The following is a 14,912-nucleotide window of genomic DNA, read 5'->3' on the forward strand; positions in this document are numbered from 1 at the left end:
AATCAGGAACCGGGTAGGAACCGACCCGAACCGATGGAGAAATGTGGGAACCCAGTGGAACCGGGTAGGGTATGAACCGTACCCGGGTATTACGTAATAACCGGGTACACCGTTTTTTTTAAATTCAAACATTTTGACCGTTAGGAACCGGTTCCAACGGCTATATAGCCGTTTTTGACCGTTGGAACCAGTTTTTTAACTACAAAAACCTTATAGACATATTTGATAAAAAGCTATGTATTGTGTATGACTTGTTAAAACACTTTCAAAACTATAAACCACACTTTAAATCACAACTTAGATTAAACGGTTTAATGGCAAGTAACGACGACGTTGTTATGGTGATCGAAACAACACGATGCCCCGATGTTTGGGTTTATTACGATTTGTGTGTCATGACAGACTCACAAGAGATGGTCTGGTGCAAGTATTGTTTGAAGTTTTTGAAATCGGGGTCGAACTCCACCTTACGCAAGCATACCAATAAGTATTGCTTGAGAAAAAAAGTTTGGATGCCAAGAAAGCGGAAGCGGGAGCGTCGTCCGGCTCTACAACTCAAGCACCTACCGCCGCCGGTAACAACGCTTAATCGTTGTAGAACGCCGGATTAAAACGACGGACGTTGTTTTTTAGTTTAAGTTTTATGTTTAGTATCGTCATATTTTAATAATGTTTGTAATATGTGTTGTCTATATAATAAAATGTTCGTCGTTATTGTAATCAATTGAAATAGTAACAAAAAAATAAAACATGACTAATAAGAAATAAAACATTACTAGTAATAAACAAAACAAAGCTAGTTAATAAATAAAGCAAAACTAAATATTACTTGAAATTTGATTGTGTTACAAATTATTTTACTAAAACAAATAAAAATTACAAGTCTTCTTAGTCTTCACCCTCGTTTTCTTCACCACCCGAATTCTCGGAAGAAAGACCTTCCTCCACCCCCTCATCATGAATAGGACGCTCTATTGGTATTTTGTCTTCAAAGTTTGCCTTGTGTTGTACACAATCCACCGCATCCAAATGATTCTTTAGGCAAATGCAAACCTCTAGAGACTCGAGAGTTAATTTTGTTCTTATCATTGATAATACCCTCCCACTAAGAGAAAAAACCGATTAGGAAGCAACCGTTGAGGCTTGTACGCCAAACAAGTCACGAGCCATGGTAGATAGAATAGGAAAATCGATTTGTTTTCCTTTCCACCAAGCCAACAAATCAATATTACGAATTTCGTTGACCGTTGCGCCCTCAACATAGTTTGCTCCACTATATCGACCAAGTTCGCTAGTTGGTGTGTTTCCACTTTGCCTCTTAGAGGCCGATTCACGAACCGCATTCATCAAGTTTATAAGTTTGTCCTTGCACGGCCTACTAGTCGTTGTTTGCCTCACAAAAGACAACCTCGCGCTTGGACCATAAAGATGAAAATAATGGTCATAAAGGTATTGAAGGTTTTTGTTAAACTTTTCCTTCGCTCCCGTCGACAATTTCGGGTCGATCTCATGCATACCCATGTTGTCAAAAATTTTCTCGATCAACGTCTCAACCCCATTAACATTCCAATAGGGGTTTAAAGACGACACAAGTAAAGAACAGCGGTATGTCTTCAAAATATTTAAGAACTTTTCCTTCATTACCGCAACAATATCCTTGAAGAGTTTGTTCTTCACCTCAAACTCTCTAAAAGTCGAAGACATGTTGTACAATTCTTGCAAAACCCAACAACTAGTACGATAATAAACTTCCGATAACTTAGTTGTTGCGGTTTTGAACACATCAAGAAACTCCAACAAATAACCGACATGGACCCAAACACTTTCGGGAAGCATATCGGCCTAGCATTGATAAAAAAGATTGTTATGAAAACTTTGTAATGTTTGGCGTTGGGCAAAAGCACACTTGAGCATATGACAAGTTGAGTTCCAACGGGTTGGAACGTCCCAATTTGGCCCCAAATATTTTCTTTCTACCGATTTGCAATAGTTCTTATATTCAAGATGTCTTCTTTTACCACTTTTGAAAACATCTTGTAACATAAGTCTAAAGCAAGTTAAATCTTGACAAATGTTTTCATTGCCGAGACCATCTTGAACAACCAAGTTGATGATATGTGCAGCACATCGAAAATGAAAAAAATTCCCGTAACTAGGTGTTGCATATTCTATGATAAATTTTTCGGCCGCTTTTGTATTGTTTGATGCGTTGTCAAACGACATCGAAAATATTTTATTTTTCAAGTTGTAAGTCGTTATAACCTCATCAACCAATTCAAACAATTTATCGACGGTATGCGGATACGAGAAGTTTTCAAAAGCGATGGTGCGTTTCATCAATTGCCAAGTCACCGGATCAACCCAATAAGCGGTGACACATATGTATGATTCGGGTAACCCGTGTGGTTCCGACCAAACATCGCTAGTTAAACTCACCATCGATTCTAAAGTATGAAAAAACTCGATTAACTCTTTTTTTGCACACTCCCACAATTTGATACAATGACCTCTTAGGGTAGTACGACTTAAATGTGTGTATCGCGGTTGTAGAGTTTCTCGAATCAACGACGTCAACTTCGGGTCGTCAAAGTGGTTAAACGGCAAACCTCGTTGAATAACGAACTTTGTCATTCTATCTTGAACACGGTTCGTGTTGTAACAAAATAGTGTACCATCTTTACCCAAATCCACTTGGTCGGTTGCGCGAACGCCTTTCAAGGCCTTGCAAAATGGCTTCTCGATGTGTTTTCTCAAAGTCGAGTTTGAATCGTGCTTTAAGAAAGTTCCACAAAGTTTGCAACGAGCCTTAGTATCACATTCGGTAGTGAGAACCAAATCCCAATTCTTCCATACTTCTTTGTTGCGGTTATGGTCGAGGACCCCAACAACTAGTGGGTCATCAATAGCACGAACCGGGTCAATAAAAACAAAACGTTCTTGTTAGCCTTATTGTTAGTATTTTTGGTGGGTGCCATAATATTTTTGAGTCGGATGGTCGGATTTGTAAAACGAGAAATATTTTAGATTGTTTTTGAGTTTAGTGGTGAAACAAGGGGTGAATAAACAATTTATATAAGGTTTTTGGCTAGAAAAACCGGTTCCAACGACTATATTTCTATTGGAACCGTTACAACGACTATTTTTTCTCAAAAACCGGTTCCAACGGCAATATTACCGGTTCCAACGGCTAGTTTGACCTGCAGCTTTGTTTTCCTTAAAAAACCCGGCGAAACCGGTTATTCCGGGTAGGAACCGGAACCGGTTCCAAAATGAAACCGGGTACGAACCGATGGGGGATATAATATGTGGAACAGGGTTGGGATTTCGGGTATATAAATACCCAAACCAGGTTTTAGGTCCATCGGGTACGAACTGGAACCGGTTCCGGATCGGGTACACCGGTTCGGGTCCGGAAACGGTCTTCTTATGCACGTCTACTCTAAATAGTAGATACGTATGCACTAATTGTTTAACCATGATCTTACATTGCTTAGAGCGTAAGTGGCCAAGTGGGGTTGGGGTTGGGGATGGGGATGGGGATGGTGACGATAGGTTTTAATTTTATTTTTTCTTATGATAGTTTTTCTTACTTATACACAAGGTTGCAAAAGTCGCTAGGCGGACCCTAGGCGGTCGACTGGGGAGTTGGGAGTACTCGGCCTTAGTCGGTGAGTACTCGGCCTTAGTCGGAGAGTACTCGGGGATGGCTCACCGAGAACTCGGCCTAGGCGGGGATTACTCGAGGATTACTCGTTGAGTACTCGGCGCCTAGGCGCGATTTTTACAACCATGCTTATACATATACACGTATAGTATTTCAAAAGTAGGTTACGTTTTTTTCTCAATTTTCATGTCTATTATAATAAAAATAAATGTTTGGCTTACACTAAATAACGGGAATTTTAAAAATAAACAGTTTATATTACAATAAAAGGTTTTATGATGAAAAAGAAAAGTAAAAGTTGTGAACAATGTGAAAATGTAATGATACTAGAGAATGAATGTTCATAAATTGAAGTAGAAATGTACAATTTTGAAGAATAAATGGATTGCTAACGTGACAACTTATTTTGAAGAATATATCATCCACTTTCTTTGGGGATAATTCGGATCGTCAAAATTAGTTCACATCATCCATAAAATAAAATCTTCAACAAGTAGTCAGTACACTTGTTTGTATGTGACCTATTTTACCTAGCCATGTTCCGACTCAATCACACCACCACGGTCCGCCTTCCCCTGTGTGGTGGTCGTGTGTTTCTTTCTCAACCGCCATATGAGACGGAGGTGGTTATAGTACCATCACCACCATGTGAAACAACACCGGATGTTGGCATACATCATGAGGCATCAACACCCGCGCTGCTAATATGAGCCATTAGAGCCCTCAAATGACCCACATTTTCAAGCCAACGCCTATCACCTGACACAAAAACATGAACCCGGTTTTGAACTTCAATCCAACTACACCCGGGCTGCTTAACTGCCCGCCTCTCTTTCAGCGAACCCCTAACTTCCTCAACCACCTCCCACCACCCCATTTCCGCATTCATATTCGACAACACCACATAATTCGAACCCGTTTCAGGCTCAATCTCTGACAGTTTTTCACCAGCAAATTTAGCCATTTTCAAATCCTTACGCACCCGACATGCATCAAGCAAAGCACCCCATACACCCGCATTACAATCAGTTTTCATCTCTTTCACCATCTGAAAGGCGGCTTCTAGCCGCCCAGCTCTCGCAAGCAAGTCAACCATACATGCATAGTGCTCGGTCAACGGCTTGATCAAGTACCTTTGACTCATTAACTCAAATAACCTAAACCCATGATCGATCAAACCCGCATGGCTACAAGCCGATAGAACCCCAACAAAGGTGACCTCATCTGGGCTCACTCCCGCAACCTCCATATCATCCAATACCCTAACTGCTTCGAGCCCATTCCCATTTAAAGCATACCCGTTAATCAAAGAATTCCACGACACCACATCGACACGCGGGGTGTAAGAAAACAACCGTTCTGCACTCGCCATTTTACCACATTTTGCATACAGAGTAATTAAAGAGTTAGTTACAAATAAGTCTTGCTCATAACCTGTCTTTACAACCACCACATGAACTTGTGTACCTAGTTGTAAAGTTGCTAGAGTTGCACACGAGCTCAAAACAGATGAGTATGTAGATTCATCTGGTTTATTATCATTTTGTATCATTGAAATGAAATACCTGAATGCATCCGGGTACAACCCGTTATGGGTAAAGCCCGAAATCAAGGAGTTCCAAGTAACTATGTTCTTATGTTTTATTTTCTTAAATAAAGCAACTGCCTTATCCATTTGACCTAGTTGAGCATAACCAGCAATCATAATATTCCATGAAACTATATCTTTTTTCACCATCTGCTTAAAAAGATCAAGTGCTTCATCCATGATCCCGTTCTGAGCACATCCTGCAATCATTGTGTTCCAACAAACCATATCTCGATTGGTTACACGATCGAAAATCTCACGTGCCTTGTGAATCTTTTTGTTTTGAGCAAATCCTGATATCATTGCGGTTTGAGCCCCGGCATTGTTATATGGCATTTGATCGAGTAAACGACTCGCTTCATCTAGCTTACCAACACGAACGTATCCATTGATCATGGTAGTCCACGACACTGCATTTCTTTCAGGCATTTCATCGAACAGCCTCAATGCTTCATCAATCTTGGAGTTTTGTACATAAACTGCCAGCATCGCGTTCCACGACACCGTGTTTTTAACTGGCATTTGATTAAATAACCCCCTAGCCTCTGTAACCTGACCATTTCTACCAAGCCCAGATAACATCGTGACCCAAGAAACGACATTTGGATCTGGCGTCCGGTTAAAGAAACACAAAGCGGAATCCAAATCACCAACCGTAACAAACCCATCCACCATTAAGTTCCAAGAAACCACATCCTTAACCGGCATCTCCTCAAAAAACTTCAACCCCAAACCCATTTCACCAGTTTGGGTATACCCTCCAAGCATTGTATTCCAGGACACCAAATCTCTCACAGGCATTTCATCGAACACCTTCCGGGCTTCCTTAACTTTTCCAGAACTCAAGTAACCTGAAACCATGGCGTTCCAACAAGCCGGGTTCGTCTTATCCGGCATCAAATCAAGCAAATTCCTGGCCTTTTGAAGCTCCCCGTTACGCGTGTAGCAAGTAATCATGAGAGTCCAAGTGAAAACATCCCTTTGAGGCATTTGGTCGAACAGTTGGCGAGCAATCTCAAGTGCGTGATTGTGAAGACAGCCTGCAATCATTGTGTTCCAAGAAACGAGGTTTCGGTGAGGCATTTTATCGAACAGGTTCAGCGCATCGTTGATTCTTCTGTTTTTGGCGTAGACGGAGATCATGGAGTTGAATGTGACGGTGTTGCGTTGAGGCATTTGGTCGAATAACTTGCGGGCTTCTTCGACCCGACCCGATTTACCCAGGTGGGTTATCCTGGTGTTTTGCTGGAAGAGAAAGTTTTCCAGAACGGACCGCAGGCTTGTTTTCATGATTGTTGGAATCTACAGTAAGAATAGTGAATCATAATATGAATATGAAGATGAGTTTGTCAGTCCAATGAAGCAACTGAATTATTTTCATAATATTATGTGACAAGAAGATACAAAATATTCATGGAAGCAAGGTATAATATTGTAATCTTCATCACTCTTTCTTTCTTACCACTTCCTTTTGCAATATACAACAAAAACACTACACACTCACACGCACCATGCATTCTTCCTAACTACCCTCGCATCATGGGCAAACTGCACCAACCTCACCATTCTCAACAACTGCCATGAAACCATATGGCCCGGGATCACCAACACCACCCTCGCTGCCGGCGCTTTCACCCTCAAACCCGCCAGAATATGGGTGCGATTTCGACAAAAACGGCAACGGTTCGTGTGAAACCAGAGCATGCGGGACCACACTAACTTGCTCTGTCCCTGGGTCCCCGCCCGCATCGATTGCCGAATTTACCCTACCGCTTTTTACGATGTTAGCCTTGTGGATGGCTTTAACGTGCCGATAACCGTCACACCGATTCAAGGCAAAGGCGACTGCAGGGTTGCGGGTTGTGACACGGACAAACTGCCTGCAACGTTTTCGACTCTGACGAGTATTGTTGTAAGGGAATGTACTCGGATCCTGTCACATGTATGCCAACGAATAACTCGATAATATATTAATATTTAAAACTGTGTGCCCCGTAGCGTATAGCTATGCGTATGATGACCCAACAAGCATCATAACATGTGACAATACGGATTTTGTTGTCTCATTTTGTTCACCAAGGTATTGTTTATATTATTCATTACAAAAATCTTGACTTTGACCTTTTGACTTTGGCTTTGACAATGCAGGAACCAAACAGAACAATGCACGTATCACGATAACAAGCCCGTGTGTAACGGGTCAGGAAGGCTGAAGCAAATTACTTACATGTGGGCGGTTTTCGCGATATCATTTCTAATAACTTGAAAAAGTTTCAACTATACTATATGTACAAAATATTGAGAAAATGTTTAATAAACATGATTAAAATTTTGACCGACTATTTGTACCGCGGTCTTTCTAATTTTGTCTGGTAGTTTGTCTCCTCATTTTGACTTTCGGTTTGACTAGAGTCAAATGGCAAAACCGAGACGGGGGCTGCAGGCACGGTGTCCCAACGGGCTTTTAAGAAAGTTAACAGCTTGATCACCATTTCTTTCCTGAATTTGAGTTCTTGTGTGAAGAGGTCAAGTATGAGGAAAGAGATGACATATTTGAAAGGTACTGTGAGGAGGATAGTGGAACCAAATAAAAACACCATGGCCACTTCTGTTGTTATCTGAGAAAAAAAAAACAAACAAGAAACAAAAGTTTAGATAATAGATGATTTTACAAAACTACTATAGCTTTGCTATTGGTGGGATATACTGAGTACGATGATGATGATGATGATGATGATGATTTTACAAACAGTTGTTTGAAGAAGATTATGCAATTTTGAAAAACTGGAATAAGTTAAATCAAATATTACAAAGTTTGGTTGTAGGTAGGGGTGTAAGCGAGATGAACTGCTTGGGATCGGCTCGCTAAAAATCTCTAATGGAGCCAAGCTTAAATGAGCTCGAGCATAGCTTCAGATTTTGAGCTTAACAATCTCGAGCTTCATATACCAAGCTTAAATAGGTTTGTGTGCTTTAATGAGCCTATTAATTATTTAAATACTGTATTTATTATTTAATATAATAAATATATGATTAAATGAAAAACAAGTATTACATATGATAAAAGAAACTAAATAATATACATATATATAGTTATACACATACAGAAAAATAACCTAATTAATAATTAATAAACAAGTCAAGCTTGACAAATTAATTACAAGCTCAATTCAAGCTTTAGACAGAGAGCTTAAATCAAGCCAAGTTCGAGCATGAGCTTAACTAGGTTCGCAGCTCAAACGAGCCTGTTAGTTATACAAATATAATATTTTTTATAAATAGATTATTACATTAAAAATAAGTATTATATATAATTAAAATATAAAAAACCAAATGCTATGTATGGATATAAATAAAATACTTAATAAATAATAAACGAACCAACCTCGAGCTTGAAAAATTACTCACAAGCTCAGCTTGAGCTTTAGACAGAGCTTGAAACAAGCCGAACTTGAGCCTAGGCGAGCTCATGCTCGGCTCGTTTGCACCCCTAGTTGTAGGATAAATTTAGTCAAATGACAAGCTAATTGTACGGATTATCTATAGCTTAAATTATTTATACTCTTCTACAAAGATTTATTAAAACAAACCTGTGGTTGTCCTGCAAGAATAATTGTACGGATTTTAAGAAGCGAAACGTTAATACTTTGCATATATTTTTCCACATCACGCATGGCTTCTTTAACGGCTATGATTTTCTCAATGGTGTTGGACGGTGGTTGATCACGTATGGTAACTTTGCCAAAAGTTCTTCCGAGGCGGCCTTGTTCCTTCAGCCCTTTTAATACCAGCATGCTTGTTGCCAATACCATTAATGTCACAGGGAACACATATGACAGTAAATTCCTGAAAAATGCAAGAAAAATGAAACTTCAATATATATAAAAAAAATAGACTTCATTAATGCGTTTTACCTGTAGATGAGCGAATAGACAAATGCAAGAAAAGATACGGTCAAGTGAGGCTCTTCCCAACGTCGAAGTTTTTCAAAGTTTTTGGCAACGACTGCTAAAGGAAGCACGAGCTCCTAAACCAATATGATAAACCAACATTAAAACTGAACAAGACCTTTTCCTAAATAAATAAAATAATAACAATAATGATAATAACAACAATGCCGACTAATTTGTCATATATTGCAGAACTTCCTCTGTCCCTATTAGTGTTTGAAACAAATGTTGATTTTTTATGCTAAATAAAGCGTTTAAAATTTTGAAACTTTTGAGGATTTTATGGAAGCTGATTACCCGAAAGACAAATCAGACCAAATATGTTGTTCTTATCTGAAAAGGTGATCAAAGGAGTTAAAGTTGCAATTGACAAGGGACACCGGACGGACTAGGGGTGTGCCACCGACCCAAAACCGAAATAACTGATATAACAGAATTCAACTCAAGACCAACTCTTTGATTTTTATGTTTTTTAAAAAACCGATAAAAACTGAACCAAACTTGTAAAAACCAAACCCACTTTTATAACTGAATTGAACCAGTAAGAACCAAAATACTGACTTTTGTTATTAAATTTATGAATAATAATTTTTATTTTTGAATGTTAAGTAATCTGTAAAATATTAATAAATGGTGTAGCCTAAAATTTTTGGTCCAAATGCGTAACACTAAATCAATCAATCACTAAAAGAAATTAGGCCCATATTTATTATTTTGGACCATTTTTTATCAACCCAAAAAAAACTGAAACCGAACCGAACCCATTGTGAAAACCGGAACTGAACGATTTTCAAAACCGACTCATGTACACACCAAAAAGGAGTACCAATTAGCTTGAATTACAACCTTAAAAAGGTCAATATTACTAGGAATCCCTTCAATCATTGCAGCATCAATAGTAGCTTGTGTCTTCTCCACCTCAGCATACTTACGCCGGCACATAAGCGCTGCCTTTTCAACCAACGTCTTATCCGCAACAACAAGATTCTTACTCAAAACAAGCGCATGTTTCATCAAACTATTCTTCCAAAAAGCAATAGAAGCACTAGAATTCCATGATGAGTGTCTCATCCACTTTCTTAAATACACCCCACCATCAAAATCGTACACATGACAGCTATAAACATCCAACGTGTCATCATCATCATCATCAACCTCGGTTTCCTCAAATCTTGTAATTAGTTGTCCACCCCAACAATTTACTGCTAGTGTTTGACAAACTATGTCTCCATAGGGTGCATTTTGTAAATATGAAAACTGGACAAGTTTTGTAGGTTCATCTAACAGTTTTTTACTGAACTGAAGAGCTTGGAGTCGTGCAATCCCGTTAATGGCGTAAGTTTTGGCTCGTGAATAGCCCTTTTGCGCACCGTAAATGTGTTTTAAAGATTGATCTCCAGCTTCGGGTCCAAAATCTCTTATGAACTGGTATAAAGATATGACTTCTTTGATGAAAGCATACCATACGTCTCGCCTCATTTCACCTCCCAAATCCACAAATTCAAGCACCCACGGTTTAGACCTGATAATATGGACGCAAACATATTTTTGAATAAGCTTAGAATTTTTTTAAAGAAAAATTAGTGTCAAATAAGATTGCATAACTATATTACTTCAGTAACAATTAACTTCAATGACCCATTTTACTTGTTTCCTCTTTAGCTAACATTTTTCATTTACTACTAATTAGACTTCAAATATAACCCAAATGATCAACGCATTAGTAAGCAGGTCAAAGTCTTATCAATTGAGGTTCTTCTACGGTGAATAAATGAGGAGATGAGTTGTTGAAGCTTACTCACTCTGGACCGGAGGTAACCGAGACAGCAGAGTCAAAAAGATCAGACCCGAATGGTCCGACCCGTGTTTTCTCAACCCGTGCACCAGGTCTTGTAAGATCCATCCTGATAACATCCACTTGGCCCTTAAGCGCAATCGCCTACAACGTTTTGTAAGCAAGGGCATTACTAGATGCTTATGAAGTATCAATAATATATTAACTTTATGTAAAGTGACACACGATATATAATAATATACCTCATAATAAAGTGCTTTGTCGGTCAACGTCAATTTACCGGGCCACGCGATGTTATTCTCCCATTTAAGAACGGGTCTCTTCCGGCTAGATCCAAGGCATAAGATTCGTTCCCCGGAAATTTGAGTAATTTCTTTCACATGGTATGAATTCCTTCCATCATAAACCCTTCCAATGGGGAGTAGGGGTCAAAGAACTAATTGTCAGTAGGAGATCAAGAAAACTATTTGTTTAAAACTTTAAGCAGTAACTGACTTCTGAAAAAAGAGGCGGTAAAACGGGTAGTCCGGGTAACGCCCCAATATTTTTTTTATCCAATCTTCATGAATATTGTAAATAGTTAATTTTATTAGATGACTGCAAAAACTATGTAACAATATAATTTTCTTTAAATAAAACATTTTGAGATGTTGAACTTGAAAGCATTTGAAATTTGAATGCATACCCTTTCAACTAATTTGACCCGTTGTCAAACAAATGTAACCCGATTTGACCCGTTTCATACATATGATGTTGAAATTGCCACCTTTACATGAAATAAACAACATTGTCAGTTTTAAAAAGTTTTAGTCCAAAGTTACTGCTTTGCCTATGGATAGCAATGACCTTTTGTAATAGTGGAGGGGCAATTTAACCGATAATAAGAAACAAGGTTAGTGAGAAGCTTACTTGAGAAGTTCATCAATATATTTGGACCATACTTGGAAGGAGATGCTTTTCTGACCACCAGAAAGAGCTTTGAAAAGGTTATGTACCGTTGGCCAATCCGCTAGGCCCGAGATAGCAGGGGCAATTCGGACAAAAGCCTCTTCTCCAACAAGCTTCCTCTTCAATAAAGAAAAAAAACAATAAATTTTTTAAAAGGCATAATTTGTGATACATAGAATGCTAAAGCATGAAGAGAAGCAGAGGTCAAAATATACGCCTAACAAGTATCAGGTCAAAACGGACCATTTTAAGCATGGGTCAAAACGGGCACCAAAGTCCAAAACACATTTTTCAGTTCACCTTTTCACAAAGAACATGTATATAAATTCACTCTAGTTATAGAATTAAAAGTAAGATAATTAGTGGAGAACAATAGGGATGATTACATACAGAAAAATGAACCTGAAATGAAGTTTTCTCTCCAATTGTACCCCTGGATTCCTTTTCGTTGGTGTATGGATTCTCCCATGCAAGCATTGTTACAAATACAAGTCTTTGGAATGCCGGCTCCTATCATAATAGCAAACATTATAGTCATAGATAATCCAAATGCATAAAAAGAGGTGCATGGTTTTTTTGTGGTCAAACATTTGGCTTTTGGAATAGAAAATTAACGTTGATTATGTAGCAAATCGAATACCAAAATCTTTCAAATGGTCGCATGTGCTACAAATAGCGACATATAATGAAACATATAATGTCAAAAAAATGAATTTAGTCAAACTGACCCCAAAATCCATGCACCATCTGTGCCTTTCTTAATAAAGTGATTTAGGAAGTTTTATACATTGGATACACCTGGCCTATTTCATTTCTGTCAAATTTTTAGCTTAACCTGTTTGACCTGACAAAACATTAGCAAAATCAACCCATCTTTATGTAAACGAGTTGAAATTGCCACATCCACATGTGTTAAAACTTAAAAGACCGTAAAAACTTGAATTATGAAACATAAGAATTGGGCCCACAAACCTTAAGGGAAGGATGGATTTCAGAACTATCTCTGGACAAGAACCTAAAGCAACAATATTCCACCAAATTACGGGCATCATTAGACACGTGTGCAGGAACGAGTGCTTTAAAGATTCTTTGCATTTTCTTCCCAGTCAACCCATTCATCCTGCATATTCAGCACTACAGAAAGTTAGAAACTTTTCATTGGCATTTGTTTTCAAAGCGGGTCGGTCAAGTGGAGTTGACTCACTAACACTCTTTATTCATAATTAAATTAAATATGTAAATGCTTTGAAATTGATAATAATGAACAGAACCTTATGCTCACCTGCTAAACTGCTCAATGGAAACAATAGCGGCCAATGAAAGATCACCACCAGGCGTTCGACCATCAATAGTCTGCTCCGCCATGAAGAACTCGTCCATGTCACCGAGCTCATACGCATTTCCCATTGTGTGATTTTTATCGTGAACATTCTTGACAAGTGGAGAAGCCACTTCATTCAAAAAGTTTGTCGTTTTCGATACCCAAATGTTTAATGCATCTTGCACCGAACCTTTAACAACATACAAACATCCAACCATGTATGTGCATAAGTTTATTATATCAAATACATTCAAAAGTTTAGGGAACCTACAAATTAGATTATCTTTTGGTTGATTAACAACAATTTACTCATGGTTACTCCATGTTATGGTCTTAATTTTACAAAAGGGTCCTAAAACTTAACAATCACAATAACACTTGGGACCACACATTGAAGCTAAACCAAATAGAACTAGGGCTGTAATCGAGCCGAGGCAGGGCTCAAGCTCGAACTGAGCAGGCTCGAGCTTGGCTCGTTAACTTTATCGAGCTGAAAAATCAAGCTCAAGCTCGGCTCGTCTAAAGCTCGATCCGGGCTCGTTAATATTTATTACACATATTGATATATAAATGACAAAAATATAACTTTTAACAACAATTTATATAAAACTTATAAATATAGAATTTATAACATTATACGTTTCATTTTTGTAAAATGTTTTAAAGCTCGAGTGGCATAATATATGTATTATTATATTTTTTTTCTTATTTTGGTAGACTATTGTTATTACTATATATTAAAAATTAGGATTTAATATAGATGAGCCAACGAGCCCAGCCGAGACGATCCGGATCGTTTATGTTCGAGCTAATTTCGAGGGAGCTTCAAGCGAGCCACAATGAAGTGAACCTAAAGGTCGGATTTTTACAAAACTGAAATTATCCAGAGAAGGCTTCTGATCAAGATCAATAAGGGCAGCTCAAATGTATTAAAATATTACTAAAAGAGGCTGAGCCCCAAATTCCCTGTGATGAATAATTTCAATTTACAACAAAATCCTAATAACAAGAAACAAGAACCAACTCAACAGGAACAATAAGTTCAATTGAATTACATAATATACTCACTGCCATCAAAATCATTTATTCTTGATTTGATATCACCAAGAGAGTGACCCAGAAGCTTAAACCCATGTTTATTTGCTGAAGAAGATGAAGAATTTTTATTGTTGGCACATGAAACAATCTTACACGAAGCTTGGTGTTGGTGTTTTGGGATTAAGGAAAAGGGTAACAGAGGTTTTGGGAAATTATTTGATTGCATTTTATTTTATTAAAAATTGAAACTCTACTGTTCAAGAATCAAGCCTTTGATTTCTTCAGCAGAAATGAAAGAAGAAAACTTGCTTTTTTTTATTTCCTATTTGATTGATCCATAATTCTACTACCCATTTCTGAAACGGGTCGGGTCTTTTTTCCCTTTCCTCACATTTACCTAGATGGGGGTTGTTAACTAACTAATTTGTTGTTCAGTATTCTTCAAAAACTAACAACTTATGTTGAAACAAAGTGTCACATTTTTCTTTAATCATGAGTGCATGTTACATAAAATAAGAAGAAAAAGAAAGACACTAGATATTGTATAAGTGAGGCTCTGAGAGGCAAGTTGTCGAATCAATGCTTACGCGTTGTTATGATAGTAAAAA

At 38.0% G+C, this 14,912-nt stretch overlaps 2 protein-coding genes and 1 pseudogene across 3 annotated transcripts; 1 reads left to right on the forward strand and 2 right to left on the reverse strand.

The window, feature by feature from the left end:
- Window positions 1-4,340: 4,340 nt before the first annotated feature.
- On the reverse strand, window positions 4,341-6,542 carry LOC143635279 (uncharacterized). The gene has a single exon (XM_077103153.1). The coding sequence runs from the start codon at window positions 6,540-6,542 to the stop codon at window positions 4,341-4,343; it is 2,202 nt and encodes a 733-aa protein (XP_076959268.1).
- A 247-nt stretch (window positions 6,543-6,789) lies between these two features.
- On the forward strand, window positions 6,790-7,518 carry LOC143635290 (pathogenesis-related thaumatin-like protein 3.5 pseudogene; annotated as a pseudogene).
- On the reverse strand, window positions 7,389-14,527 carry LOC143635874 (uncharacterized). Of its 2 annotated transcripts, none has more exons than XM_077103605.1 (11): window positions 14,335-14,527; window positions 13,228-13,456; window positions 12,918-13,065; window positions 12,348-12,455; window positions 11,907-12,064; window positions 11,240-11,405; window positions 11,005-11,141; window positions 10,049-10,724; window positions 9,167-9,279; window positions 8,843-9,098; window positions 7,389-7,870 (listed from the first exon to the last, which is right to left on the reverse strand). In XM_077103605.1, exons 2-11 carry the CDS (start codon window positions 13,350-13,352, stop codon window positions 7,592-7,594), a joined length of 2,166 nt encoding a protein of 721 aa, XP_076959720.1. In that variant the 5' UTR covers window positions 13,353-13,456; window positions 14,335-14,527; the 3' UTR covers window positions 7,389-7,591. The 2 variants fall into 2 exon arrangements, with proteins under 2 accessions (XP_076959720.1, XP_076959714.1); XM_077103599.1 differs by having other exon boundaries at window positions 7,390-7,870; window positions 12,336-12,455.
- Between the last annotated feature and the right edge of the window lie 385 nt (window positions 14,528-14,912).

Source organism: Bidens hawaiensis, unplaced genomic scaffold, assembly GCF_021521415.1.
Source record: "Bidens hawaiensis isolate Kalapana, Puna unplaced genomic scaffold, B.hawaiensis_p1.1 tig00000536_1, whole genome shotgun sequence".
NCBI classification, from domain to species: domain Eukaryota; kingdom Viridiplantae; phylum Streptophyta; class Magnoliopsida; order Asterales; family Asteraceae; genus Bidens; species Bidens hawaiensis.

What these genes read in the sequence shown, in the direction of transcription:
- LOC143635279 (XM_077103153.1), bottom strand. Translation starts at nt 6,542, where the DNA reads ATGAAAACAAGCCTGCGGTCCGTTCTGGAAAACTTTCTCTTCCAGCAA.
- LOC143635874 (XM_077103599.1), bottom strand. Translation starts at nt 13,352, where the DNA reads ATGGGAAATGCGTATGAGCTCGGTGACATGGACGAGTTCTTCATGGCG. An exon ending in CATTTCAGGTTCATTTTTCT is followed by an intron (nt 12,065 to 12,335) that starts GTATGTAATCAT and finishes TCTTTATTGAAG; the next exon opens with AGGAAGCTTGTTGGAGAAGA. An exon ending in TCGGTTACCTCCGGTCCAGA is followed by an intron (nt 10,725 to 11,004) that starts GTGAGTAAGCTT and finishes CCATATTATCAG; the next exon opens with GTCTAAACCGTGGGTGCTTG.